Below are 14,556 nucleotides of genomic sequence, written 5' to 3' on the forward strand. Positions count from 1 at the left end.
GGACAACCCATCCTGTGAGTGGTACTGAGAGAAGTCATTTTGAATGTTCAGGATGTAATAAGATATAACATGTAGATAAAATATGAAATGATCTGACTTGGGGCACCCGGGTGGCTCAGTCGGTGAAGCATCTGCCTTAGGCTCGGGTCATGATCTCGGCGTCCTGGGATCGAGTCCCACGTTGGGCTCCCTGCTCCGTGGGAAGTCTGCTTCTCCCTCTGCCCCTCCCCCCACCATGTGTGCTCTCTCTCGCTCACTCTCTCTCTCTCTCTCAAATAAATAAATAAAATCTTAACAACACCAAAAGAAATGCTCTGACTTTATAGGGAGCTATTCATACAGCAGAAGTTTTTATATGTATTGTCCTCTTTAGCTTCCCTCAGCCTATCTTTCCATACATACCAAAGTGTCTCTGAAATGCAGTGTTTTAAAATGAACTCTTTTCAATAGTAATCCTTTGTTCTGTTTATTCATAACTGCTTTCTAATAATAAGTACACAATGTATTTTATTAGGTTACAGTAGCAGATTTTTTTTAATAATGCCTTGGAGGGTGGTATCTTAACACATCTGAAAATAACAAAAGCTAATGTTTATTGGGTGCTTCCTCCATGCTAGGCATTGTTCAACGTGTCTTACAGGTAATCATTACGTTTATTTAAATCAGCTTGTTTTTACCACTATCAGAATCATTTCCCCTTGTCATATTCTTGGTTGTCCAGCACAAAATTTTAAAAATTAATTAGCAAATGAATAGCCCCCACAGTGAAGAAAAAAAGTAAATGTTAGTAAGATGCTTAAACAAAACCTAGAATGAATGAAAGGCATGCCAAGTTCCTGGCCAGGAAGTCTCGGTATTATAAAAAGGACTCCAAAATCTATTCTATATTAAACTGCTTCCCAATGTAAAAAAATAAAACCTTCTAGCACTATAAGAACACAGGGATGCACAGTTAGAGCACTTTTCATTTTCATCACTCATCTGCTTAGAAAAAAAATTAAGGTCTTGCCCACAGTTGGTTAAGGTGAAGCAAAAGGGACCTTTCATACAACACAGTTTGAAATCTTAATTGACATACGCTTTGTCAATAGAGAAATGGAAAATTTGTGTTAAAAGCCTTATCTGACAAAGCAACTTCACTGGTAATATTTGTCCCACAGTATTAAGAATGTAAGCAAAAATTTATCTATAAGGATATTCATTGTGGTGTTGTTTACAAAAGTGAAAACTTGGAAAATCCTCAATTTCCAACAATAGGCAGCAGTCTGAATACGGTACAATCAGATGAGATAATATTCACTTATTCATTTAAAAAACTGACTGAGCACCTACTCTGTACCAAGCACTGTGCCAGGTGTTTGGGAGACAATGGTGAGCCGTGCACCAGCCTCGCTCTCATACAGCCTACGGTCTAGTGGAGGAGAGAAGCATTAGCAGATAATCACAGGACAAAATGCATCATTACAAATGAAGGAAAAGGTCAGGCTCTGTGAAGGCATAACACTAAGTCCCAACTGTGTCTGGAGGGTGTGAGTAAGAATTAACCAGTTAAAGAGAGCAGAGAGATCCATTCAGGTAGGAATAGTAGCTACTGAAGTCCCAAGGCAGGAAGTGGTTGGATCTACGGTAATGGGTTCAAAGGAGCGGTCTTGAGGCTACGGACACGGAGTTAGAAGCAACTGACACACAGAGGCAAAGTGAGTGGATGAGATCACACAGGAAGAGAATACAGGCATGAGAAGGAAAAGAGGCCTGTTATGGACTGAACTGTTCCCCCTAAAGTCATATGCCGAAGCCCTCACCCCTAATACCTCCAAATGCGACTGTATTTGGAGACGGGCCGCTTAAACAGGTGACTAAGGTAAAATGAGGACATATAGTGGGCACTAATCCAATAAAACTTGGAAAATCCTTACAAGAAGAGAGTAGACCCAGGGGTGACCATGTGAGGACGTAGCAAGAAGACGGCCATCTCCTAGCCAAGAAGGGAGGCTCGGAAGAAACCAGCCCCGCTGACATCTCAGACATCCGGCCTCCAGAAGTGTGAGAAAATAAATGTCTGTTGCTGAAGCTGCCTAGCATGTGGTACTTTATCAGGGCAGCCCGAGCAAACTAACAGAGGACATAAGGACCAGACACTGGGGAACTCTTAACATTTAAAGGCAAGGTCGAAGGTGACATGGTGGCAAAGGGGAATGGAGACAAAGAGAAGAGTGCAGGTCCCTGATGATGAGGGAAGACCGGTTCCACAAGGGGTGGTCAACAACGCCACGTGCTGCCGAGGGAAGCCGAGACAATCTTTAGGCTAAAAAATATCCACTGGACTTAGTGACATTACACTCTAGGGGGACTCTAGTGACACCATTCTGGACAGGACAGATGGTGACTGACAGATGCAGAAAGAGAGACAGAGAGTACGTTATGCGATGGCTTCTGAGATTCTGGATGTGCAGACGGGGGCAGACAGCAGGAGCACCTGGGCTAGAGGGGAAAGTCAGGCTGAGGGAAGGGCTTCAGATGTCTCCGGAATCTGTTCAAATGGTGATGAGGAGCAACAAGGTAAGGAACTTTGGTCTGAACCTCTTATTTCTCAAACCTGGCTGATCACCAGAATCACTGGGGGAGCCCTGGTCTTACAAACTGAATCGGAGTCTCTGGAACACTGTGGGAACCTGTATTTTAATGTTTCTGAGCTGATCCAAAGACCAGCATTTGGGAGCCATTGTCTGAGATGACTTTCCAAGCCTATGACAGCTCTGGCGGTCCGGGAGGCAATCCTATTGACTAGGAAGATCGGAAAGAATCTTCTAGCCAGACTGCAAAGAGAAATTTCACTTTGCCCGAAAAAATAAACTTCTCCATTTTATTGTTTCAGATTTCATTCTTCCTGTAGTAATAATACTGCCGTCAGTTATAGGAATATTACCGATGCTTATTTTTTTAAACAAGAAGACAGACACTTTCACAGAATAAAGATGAAGACACATTGGGCTGAGTGAGTCCAAAAGGGATAACATCAGCAGATGAAGAACCACTTTCTTTCACGAGAAAAGAAAAAGATGGTCCCCATTTTACAGATAGCTCTTCTTCCCATTCATCCTTTTTAATGCCTGCTACATGCAGACGATGTGTGTGGCAACACATTATTACTGCTCCTTAATCTCTGGAAGGAGGAATTAGAGGTTGTGTTACTTTAAAAGAACCCCAATTTTTATGCAGTAGACAACAGCATGGTTTTCTAAAATTTTTCTAGCATGCCAAAGGTTACTTATTTATATATTCTATCTACCTATCTATAAAATATGTAATATCATCTTTTAATATTTGTAACACATACGCTCCATGTAATACATATATATATCTTATATAAAGTTCCTTGAGATGATTTCCTTTTATTACTATAAAGATTAAGAAATCAAACTGGGGGGCACCTGGGTGGCTCAGATGGTTAAGCGTCTGCCTTCGGCTCAGGTCATGACCCCAGGGTGCTGGGATCGAGCCCCGCATTGGGCTCCTGGCTCAGCGGGGAGCCTGCTTCTCCCTCTGCCTCTGCCCCTCCCCCTGCTCGTGCTCTCTCTATCTCTGTGTCTCAAATGAATAAATAAAATCTTAAAAAAAAAAAAAGAAAAAAGAAAGCAAATGGGTTAAGTCAGCGAAATCAAGAGAACACATATGCACATCACCAACATATGGTGCCAAAAAAGACAAAACGAGTAAGAAAACCATAGAATGTTTACATTCTTGTCACCACATGTATGGGGAGAGCCAAGCACACAGTCGCAGTTCAAGCAAATGGGGCAAAGGTTCTGGCGGACACTGTGCTGAGCAGGGACCTCGCTGGAGCTTCCTGGCCAGCAGCCCCCAACGCTGGTGATGTCATCCTGAGAAAGGGACATGCAACAAGGCAAATCACTTTTGGGGCACAAAACCTGTGCTACCATTAGCGACCCTTAATGGATAATGTAGGGAAGAATTTCAGAGGGGCTCGTGCAGAGCAGAAAGGAAGAGTGTGACAAGGAAACTCTGAGCTACATGTAGAAGCATCATCTTGGGCTCGTGCACTGGGTACTGCAACCCTCCTGAAGTCTCCCACTGTCTCGATACCACAGATGTGAGTCACTAAAGACCACAGAGGTTCTTGCATTGCCTCAACCGTCCCATTAGAAGTAACTGCTGCATGGAAGGAAGAACTAAAGGATGCATAACAGGTGAACCACGTAAAAGCTTTTACCTGGAAGTATTATTTCAGGAAAGCCCATTTTTCGGGCGATTGCAGTTGATCTATCCACCAGGTGTGAAAAATTCTTCTGAACCTGTGAGAGGTCACCTGGCAAAAGCTTCAAAGATACCCAAAGTCCTTTAAAGAAATAAAGGATGAACTTTTAGTTCTCTTTATGATCTATACCATAAACACACAGGGAAACGCTGAAAAAAAATATGCATTGTATTAACATACAGATACTTTATTATAAAAATGTAACTTTTCCCCCAGTTAACTTATAATTTTCATGACACTCCTATCAAAATCACAACAAGACTTCCTTGAGAATTTGACAGGGGTGTGAACAGATGTTTACTTTGGGGGGAAAAAAACACGAGTAAAGACAGCCCTTATCAGATACCAAAATATTGTAGAGCTGTAATGAAGTGTTGTATTAGTGGTAGAAAAGATACATATAAATCAATGGAAACAATTAGATTAAGTACTATAATATATAGCAATTAATATATAGTAAAGACGCATAACAAATCCTGAAAAAAGAAACAACAATTTCATAAATGTGCTGGAATAATTTTCTTGCTACTTAAAAGAGAATCAAATTTCTCACCTCACGTTTTCATTAAAATAAATTCCTAATATAATAAAGAAATAAAATGAACCTTTTTCCTAAGTTTAGAGACAAATGAAGAAATCACACACAAAAAGAATTTTCTAGGGGCATCTGGGTGGCTCAGTCAGTTAAGTGTCCAACTCTTGATTTTGGCTCAGGTCATGATCCCAGGGTCCTGGGATCAAGTCCCATATGGGGCTCCACACTCAGCAGGGAGTCTGCTTGAGGATTCTCTCCCTCTCCCTCTGCCCCTTCCCACACTTGTGTGCATGTGCATGTGCATGCTCTCTCTAAAATAAATAAATAAATCTTAAAAAAAGAATTATCTATACACAAATGGAAAGTTTTGATATTTATAAAGAAGTGAAAGGCAGGCTACAAATGCTGAAATACCTATAAGAAATTACAAGAAAAACATCAAATAAATGGAACGTGTATAGACAATTCACAAAGAAGTACACGAAGCTGGTAAATACTTGACAAATCAAAAATTGAAAAATACATGTTCTATATAAGACATTGTTATCTTCATAATAACTGAGAAGGAAAACTTTAGAAAAACTCACAAACGCATAGGATGGGTAGGTAATTCACCACCAAGTAGTTTTTTAAATTTAAAAAAAATTGTTTTTTTTAAAGATTTTATTTATTTGACAGAGAGAGACACAGTGAGAGAGGGAATACAAGCAGGGGGAGTGGGAGAGGGAGAAGCAGGCTTCCCATGGAGCAGGGAGCCTGATGCGGGGCTGGATCCCAGGACCCTGAGATCATGACCTGAGCCGAAGGCAGACGCTTAACGACTGAGCCACCCAGGCGCCCCTCAAGTAGTTTTTTTTAAAACTGCAAGAGAACTATGGAAGTCTACTTTTCACCTTTCAAATAGGTAAAAAAAAATTTTTTTTTAAGATTTTTTTTTTTTTTTTTTTTAAGAGAGAATGACCACAGGACTAGCAGGGAACGGGCGAGGGGGAGAATCCTAAGCAGACTCCATACCCAACATGGAGCCTGACACCTGGCTGGATCTCACAACCCTGAGATCATGACCTGAGCCAAAATCAACTTAACCAACTGAGCCACCCAGACGCCCAACAAACAGTTAAAGATTTTTAACTATCAGCTTGCCAACCAGGCACCGTGGTAATCAGCACCCACTGGCAGAAGTCGATAGAAAGCAATCTGGTAATATGTGTTATCTCTGAGTTTGAGCTTGTTCCCATCATCTGCCCTAGGAGTCCTATTTCTGGGAATTTTCTTGGGGAGGCAATCCTAAATATGGAAAAAGCTTCATGTATAAAAGTAGTCACAGCAGTTATTGAAATTTATAATGGTTACAAAATAGAAAACACACTTAAGTGTTTCCCTAGGGGGATGAAATTTTCTTAAATCCAAGCAATGGAGTATCATGCAGCCAGCCACCGAAAAATATTTGTAATGAGCATAAAAACATTTGGAAAGTACTTGCTTCATTAAGCAGCAAGAAAGCAAATATTTTTTTTTCATTTTTGTTTGGGGAAAAAAAAAGAAATTACATATACACAGCAATTTATTTAGTATAAGGATTTTCCACTCTAATAAATCATACCCTAGGCTAGGAGTTCTAAAACAACAGAAATGTATTTCAGATTCCTTAATGATTCCTCACATGTCTTTCCTACCCAGAACAACTGTGAATATATGGAAAATGGAATATGCTGAAAATAATGTGTTTCCTGATTGCCTCCACGTCAGTAGAAGATCGTTACAGGGTGGTTTAAAAAAAAAAAAAAGAAAAAAAAAAGTGACCCAATCTTCAAAATTATCCCCAAATCATCACCATCATGGTATGTGAATTTTAAAATTTTAACTAGTTTTTAAAATATTATTTGAATCTAAAATGCAGTTTCAATGAATGGAATTTCTTAGTTAAAACTGTCAACAGAACGATATATGGAAGCACTAAAAACAACTCAAAATGTTTTGCTAGCTAGCCCGTTATTTCTTATTAATATCTGTTCAGGGGCGCCTGGGTGGCTCAGTTGGTTTAAGCATCTGCCTTTAGCTCAGGTCGTGATCCCGCATCCATCGGGCTCCCTGCTCAGTAGGGGGTCTGCTTCTCCCTCCCTCCCCCGGCTTGAGCTCGCGCTCTCTCCCTCTCTCTCCCTCAAACAAATAAATCAAATCTTAAAAAAAATTAATATCTGTTCATTTGTATTACTTTGGTCTCTTTCCTCTTAATTTTACTTAATATAAGGGGAGACAAAACTGAAAAAGGACTCATGGGATAAAAATTTGTTCCACAGAATTTACAAAATACAGCTGTGATCCAATTCAGTGCTGAGTGCAGCCTCCGCACTCTTCAGTGTAAAATGCCTTCAGCAGGAAGCTGAGGTGAGCAATCCCCAGCAGGGTCTGCTCTGCATCAAAGATAGGGAAAAGGGCCAGAGTGCAAGGACCCAGTTCCAATGCCACTCCCCCAAGCCCCCTCCCAGCTTAGTACGCAGGGCTGTGTACCTTGTCCTTTGTGATTCACTTCCTTCGCTGCTATCACTTTATTCAAGACTGAAGTGAGTGGCTCATTCTCCCCAATCACATGGGATGTTATCAGGGGCGACATGATTAGCTGTCTCTGCCGGATATAGGTTTCCATTGCAATTCTGGGGAAATCAGAAATGAGAGGTAAGGAAAAAAGAGGAAGTTTCTATAGCACAGCTTCAGACAGGGTGGGTTCTATGGGAATAATCTGGAAATCTAAACACTAGACCCACCTCATGAGAGGACTCTCCTTTTCCTTTATTTTTCCATGGGGTGCCTATCTTGGTCATTTCCAAGATGAATTTGGTGTCTAAGATAGACAACACCCCCGTGGAAAAAGGAAAAAACAAACCTCCTAAGAACAAACAAAACTGATGGCCAAATGTTAACAAAACCAGAGGCAAGGCCTAATGCTCTTTCTGAGGTGGGACAGGCTGACATAATGGAAGTGAAGCCGCAGGAGGGATGGGACAGGTGATCTGGCCTCCAGTCCCGGTTCTACCTGACATAAGCCCAGGCCTCAGTATCCTCATCTGTATGCTGGGCCTAGATCAGATGCCTTCAAAGGCCTCCATCTGGCACCAACACTTGACGCACAGACGAGAGCGGCATGCACGCAGTAGCTTCTGGAGGGCGTTCTTAGATTCTCATGTGACGGCAAACTCTCTTTAGAGTGACGATGGCACAGCCACCGGCAAACAAGCTTCACCTTCATGATCCCACAGGCTGAGATCCAAGACCCAAACACAGCCCCTGCCGACAGCACGAGCACTCTCAGGAACTACGGATCAGCCTGGCAGTCTCCCCCTCTGCTGTGGTTTTGTTCTCTTGCCCGTGACGCAGGCCAGCTTTCTCTGCAGGCTTCTGATCTCGACCCTGATAGTAGCAGGGAGACGTACTACCATGTCTCGGTCAAACCAAATACCAAATATGGCTGGGATCTGAGTGGCTCTCTTCAAAGGACTCTCGCTTAGATGGACTAGCAGAATCCATCCAGGAGACTCTCCTCATATAATACGCTGTAAAGCTCATTGATGAGGTAAGCTATGAAAGCATTTGCCATAAATCTTAGGAGTTAACAGCCAGACACTGTGATTTGCATCATGAATGCTTTACAGTGGCTGTTGGTTGCACAGCGAGTGGTAATCAAATTAGGGCCGGGCTCCTTGGAAACTCAAAGCGCGTATTATTATACAGTGAAGGCGATCTCAGGGCTCACTGTTCAACATGGCTGCGCGATGGGAGCTGGTTCAGAAATTAGGCAGGGGGGCACAAAATCAAAGGAAGAAACCCACCTCAGTAGTGAAACAAACAGAGTAACTTTCACATCCATGCATGCTGCTCCTATTATGTATATACACATATAATATGCATATATACATAATGCACATATAATAGTGATAAATAACATTATACGTATATATAATAGGAACATCCATTTCACTAAAGACGTGAAAGTTCTTTATGTTTATAATATATATATTTTAATATATCTAAATATATATTCATATTTATTCTATATATATTATTTATTTAATATTTACTCATTAATGCTTAAGATATAGTCATATATTTAATATATTGATACATTTAACTTAATGTAGTAATAAAATATTACAGTTATTATATCTATTACACTTAATACATTTAACATACTTGAATGGGTATGTATACATTTATATTGGGATCAGCATTCATGAAATTGAGTCACTTCATAATTCAAATTAGCATTAAGCTACATAAAATATTTACCTCACCACATTCTGGTAGGGTCAGTATATAGGTGGTAGGATACTAGATAAGCGCATTTAAAAATTATTAATAGCCTCTGGATGAAGGAAGGAAGTACTACTTAGCAAGAGCTATTTGCACTGTTATATTTAGAAAATGGTCTAAGGTAGTGGGATTTAAACTGAAAGAGAAAGATTTTTACACTTTAAATAAAATTAGATATAATACATATTTTTTGTACAAAATATAATACAGAGTTAAACAAAAATGAGGCAAAATCACCTTTGGTTACATCAACAGAAGTAATCACTGTTAATTATGGAGTATATTCTCCAAAATATCTAAATTTTGAGGCTGCCAATGCACTGTAACAATTTATATTCTTATAAGTACTGTATATTTCCTCCTACCCAGCCAAACTCTGGATATTGTATATATTTTTAAAACTCGGTCAAACCAAATGCCAAACCTCCTTGTTTAATTTGCATTGCATTGATTCTCAATGAATTTTATAGGCCATTTCTTTCTGTGTATGTGTGCATGCTTGTGTGTGTGTATATACACACATATAGTATTTTCTGTTCATATCTTTATGAATTTCTATTAATTATATAGTAACAATATTCATCCTTTTTTCATACACATTGCAAAGATTTTACTAAATTTTATTCTGTACCTAAGTTATTTAACATTTTTGTGTGGTTTAACCTGTCAATTTTTCTTTTTCGGTCAGATCTTTGCAGTCTGAGTCAGCAAGGCCTCCCACATACCACTATTCCATAAAACTTCTATTTTCCTGTAGTATTTTAAGATTTTAGTTCTTACACTTACACATTTAATCACCCGGAATTTCCAGGGGCACACGATGTGCGACAAGGCTCTAACTTAGGTTTCGTAAGTGGGTAGCTAATTGTGTCAAACAACTCATCTCCGCGTAGCTGCTATTTCTCCACTGATTTGCGCTATGATTGTTTAAAAATCATATATTAATTCCAGCATCCTTGGGCTGGTTTCCAGAATTCTCAGCGGTTGTACTGATCTGCTGTGGCAGCTGCAGGCTGCCTGAGACAGTTACCTTCCCTACCTGACACGATCGCCCTGTTAGGACCCCGTTCCAGCATCGTCCGCCGCCTCCCCGAGGCCACCCCCACCTGCGCTCGGGGTAAGGGAGCACGACTGCTAGAGCCATGATGTTCACACATACGCTTCTTCAGAGCCCTGTGGGTTCACATCTGCTGGCCCACGACTCCCCAGGCGCCCACGCGGGGCTCCAGCTCCTGAAGCTCAGTGGGGAGGCCTCAGCGGAACGTTTCAGGGAATCCTCCCGTGTCATCCCAGGCTGGCTTTCCCTCCGCCAGCAGGAGCCCAGGCATCACTGGTTCAAACCTCCTAAACGCCTTCTACTCAAAGCGTGGTCTCCGGTCCGGCAGCAGCAGCCGGTGGCCTGTCAGCCACCAGCCTCCAGACCCACCAGACCACGTTCTGCATTCTGACAAGATCTCCAGAGAACAGGATGCCTTGTCTTCCGTGATACCTGCTCCAGACAAGAGTGCAAATACACTTTGGCCTTCCTGACACCTACAGGGCACCATTCTGCGGCTTCTGGTGCAGACACAGATTTGCCCCTTCTATTCCATTGGTCCTTTCTGTAGAATCAGAAAAGCTAGGCTTACGCTCCTCCATGTGATCCCAATATAAAGGACCTTGAACAAAGTCTTCTGTCAGCTTCTATCTCACAGTCTTCCAGCTTACGAGGCTTTCCTTCTGTAACTGAGCAAATGGTTCCTAGCACCTGGTTCTGTGTTAACAAATCATTCAAAGAACTAATCCAGGTCTCAAGTCACCGGGATCGATGCCAAAGTACTTACTGCTGAAAGGGAATAAAATGCTGCTTTTCTTCATCATCCACCTTCCCATGGATGATATCAGTAATATCCATCACTAGGAAAAAGATAAAACTTAATTAAAGAACTTAATTGCTTTGGGCTTCAGTAAGTTACTTTGGAAAACTACGGTATCTGCAAACACAGGACACGAGAGAAGAGAGATACCACGCGGGGACACGAGGTCTTTGCCAGCGATGACTCCCAGTGCCCAGCCTGCAGAACAATTCATCGGGAGCTCGGGCACGGGTTTGGATTTTTCTCAGATCAATCCGGCAGACTACCCGCTCTTTAAATTTCTCACGACCAAGTGCTAAATTCTTGAGAAATCAGAAACCAGATTGGTTTTGTTTTGTTTTAGTAAGCCTGCATTCAAAGACACAGAGCACACATATTTTTTGTCAGGAGTGTCAACAGAATGGAGACCTGAGAGAGAAACTCAAGGCTCGAAGGGGTCAACCGTCCCTTGGACTTGACATGGTTGTAGCCAGCTTCCACATACACGGAGGGGAGCCAGGGCTCCAGCAACACAGGACAAAAGATCACATAGCGATTTGCTGCTTTGTGCACAAGAAGAGCAACGAATACAGCACGGTCCTGTGCCTACTGTGTCTATTATCTTACTTATACCGATACTATTATTCGCCCTACTTTAAGAGATGAGGAAACATGGGCGCCTGGGTGGCTCAGTCGTTAAACATCTGCCTTCGGCTCAGGTCATGGTCCCAGGGTCCTGGGATCGAGCCCCACATCGGGCTCCCTGCTCCACGGGGAGTCTGCTTCTCCCTCTGACCCCCTTTCACACGCTCTCTCTCTCTCAAATAAATAAATAAAATCTTTAAAAAAAAGAGAGAGAGAGAGATGAGGACACTGAGCACAGGAAAGGTTGGTAACTTGTCCCAGATCAGAAGTTATATGTGGTGAAGCCAGGGTATGAACCCAACAGTGATTATGGGCCCAAATCACTTAAGCCAACCATGCCCTGCTGCCCGGAGAACTAGTAAGTGGGCCATCCTACAGCTGTTCAGACCAGGGAGGGCCCACAGCCAAGAGGCGAGCCCTGGGTTAATGAATTACAATCTAGCCATAAAACACACACTCACCATCCACTCCCCAGATAACCTGTTTGGAGATTAGAAGAAGTACAGAGATAGGAGACATTTCTTGTAGGAAAAACTAAAGGATAAGGAAGGAAATGCCTTCTCAAAGCGACCCAAACCACAGTGGGTAAGGCTTGGGAAATAATTATGTTGGTGAAAGCGTGCTGCAAAGCTTGCTGTCAGCCCTTAAAAGACCCCTGCAAACACTGTTCCAAAAAAAAATACTGAAAAATCCGTATCTGGTGCACCCCCTCTTCCAAGGGGCAGTTCATTTGTCGATGTCGTCATGTAGTTACTCTAGATCTCTGCTAATCGATGCTTGGCATCAAGGCTCAGAGGAAATTACTGTTCTCTCCGTACACACCCACCCACCCGGAAACAGAAAAGCAAGCAAAAGCTTCATATTTAAATCTCTTTGGCCCATTTTGAATGGCAGTGACCTTAAGTATGCCCTAAATTCTTAGTTCAGTGGACTGTCATATAGACGGCTAAATTGTGCTAGGGTTCCTTCCCTTTTCTGAGATTTCATTTTATTTGTCTATCAGGAGTAATGCTGTGCCCTCCTCAGAGACTGGCAGACCTTGAGCAGCAAGTGGGAGTGCAAGGTTGGTCAAGGAATGACAATATACATAGTCTCATGCAGAGGAAGCCTCGTTACCCACACAACCCACAAGGTCAGTCTTGCTGACATTTTCTGGCCATTTGTTCCAAGAGAATTATGGCATTTCATTGATAGCTTTCAAAACTCCTTAGTGACTAGAACGTCAATGTATGACCAGGAATGCATTTCCTTAATTTAAGAAACTACAGAAGAGGGCGCCTGGGTGGCTCAGTCGTTAAGCGTCTGCCTTCAGCTCAGGTCATGATCCCAGCGTCCTGGGATTGAGCCCCGCTTTGGGCTCCCTGCTCAGCGGGAAGCCTGCTCCTCCCTCTCCCACTCCCCCTGCTTGTGTTCCCTCTCTTGCTGTCTCTCTCTTTGTCAAATAAATAAATAAAATCTTTAAAAAAAAAAAAGAAACTATAGAAGAAAATGCAGGGCCTCTCAGGAGGCTGTGGGGCTTGATGTAAAAGCCAAGGACCCTCTTTGAAAGAGGTTACAAACCCAGTGCTGCCTTTGAAGAGTCAATCTCCCAGACAGGCAAACCACCTTCCAGGGAGAATTTTATTGGACTGAAATCAATATGTAGCCTGCAGGCAGGGAGAATGCCAATAGTCACAACAGAGGCTTTACTATGGTCCTACTGTGCACAAGGCGCTGTCCAGGGCACCGAGGGAGAAACAAAGGAGGCAGGGTCTAGGTGAGGACACAGAACCCCCGAGAAAACATACCTGGGAGCCCCAAGCAAACGCTGTGTGTCCGATACTCACGTTGACAACCACATTCATCTTACACTGTCTCTGGGTTTCCCTCCCTTGTATCTTTGTGTGCGTGTGGTGGGGGTAAAATCTGCTTTTTTAACCATTCTTAAATGTACACTTTAGCAGCATTAAGTACATTCACAATGTTGAGCAGCCATCAGCACCCTCCCTCTCCAGAACTTTTCCATCTTCCCAAACTGAAACTCTGTTCCCCTTAAACACCAGCTCCCCCCATTTTCCCCTCCCCCAGCCCCTGGCAAGCCCCACTCTGCCTTCTGTCTCGCATAATGAATCTGACCACTCTGGGTACCTCATATAAGTGGGGTCACGCAGTGTTTATCTTTTTGTGACTGGCTTATTTCACTTTATACAACATCCTCAAGGTTCATCCACATTGTGGAATTTCCTTCCTTTCTCAGGCTGATTGATACTCCACTGTATGGATAGACCACATTCTTTATCCATTTCTCCATCCATGGACACGTGGGTTGCTTCCACCTTTTGGCTAGTGTAAATAAGGCTGCTCTAGACCGGGTGTACAAGGATCTTGAAACCTTCTGCTTCCGGTTCTTTTGGGTGGACACCCGAAGTGGGATTCCTGGGTCGTAAGTTCAATGTTTAACTGCTGGAGGCCCTGCCATGCTGTCCTTTACAGTGACTATACCATTTACATTCGTCTCTGGGTCTTTCTGTACCTGCTACTCCAAACGGTCTTCGGAGCCCACACGTGTGCTTTTTGCCCTCCTTCAGCTCCATGTGGCCCACCCGGACAATCTGGCACACGAGGCTGATGCGGGGCCGGATGAGGTCTGTGCTACTGAGGTCCTAAAGGGACAGAGAGCGCACAAAAAGGAGATGATGCTGCATCACCCTGTCACCTTTGTTTCTCTTTTCACTCGACAACAGAACACCGTTCCGAGCGTATTTCCTAATGCTGGAATAGCAGAATGACTCCCTCCCTCCCCCATACCCAGCCAAGAACTACCATGGCATCAGAGAAAAATGACTATATTCCTATAAAGGAAGGAATTTGTTTGATTTCCCAGTTCCTACTTCAAATTGAGAAATCGGATCATTTTCAATCTAAAGTCTCTAATTTATCAATTTAAGCAGGGTATTTAAAAATCAGGACACCTGTCA

At 42.7% G+C, this 14,556-nt stretch overlaps 1 protein-coding gene across 4 annotated transcripts in view; it reads right to left on the reverse strand.

The window, feature by feature from the left end:
• Nucleotides 1-14,556, reverse strand: part of DOCK5 (dedicator of cytokinesis 5) — a 205,822-nt gene that overhangs the window by 93,029 nt on the left and 98,237 nt on the right. For all 4 annotated transcript variants that reach the window (XM_078069500.1, XM_078069498.1, XM_078069501.1 and 1 more), the window contains 4 exons: nucleotides 14,112-14,241; nucleotides 10,943-11,015; nucleotides 7,323-7,465; nucleotides 4,232-4,357 (listed from right to left, as the gene is read on the reverse strand). In XM_078069500.1, coding sequence (XP_077925626.1) covers nucleotides 4,232-4,357; nucleotides 7,323-7,465; nucleotides 10,943-11,015; nucleotides 14,112-14,241 — 472 coding nt within the window. The remainder of the gene's footprint in view (nucleotides 1-4,231; nucleotides 4,358-7,322; nucleotides 7,466-10,942; nucleotides 11,016-14,111; nucleotides 14,242-14,556) is intronic.

This window comes from Halichoerus grypus, chromosome 3 (assembly GCF_964656455.1).
Source record: "Halichoerus grypus chromosome 3, mHalGry1.hap1.1, whole genome shotgun sequence".
Classification (NCBI taxonomy): Eukaryota; Metazoa; Chordata; class Mammalia; order Carnivora; family Phocidae; genus Halichoerus; species Halichoerus grypus.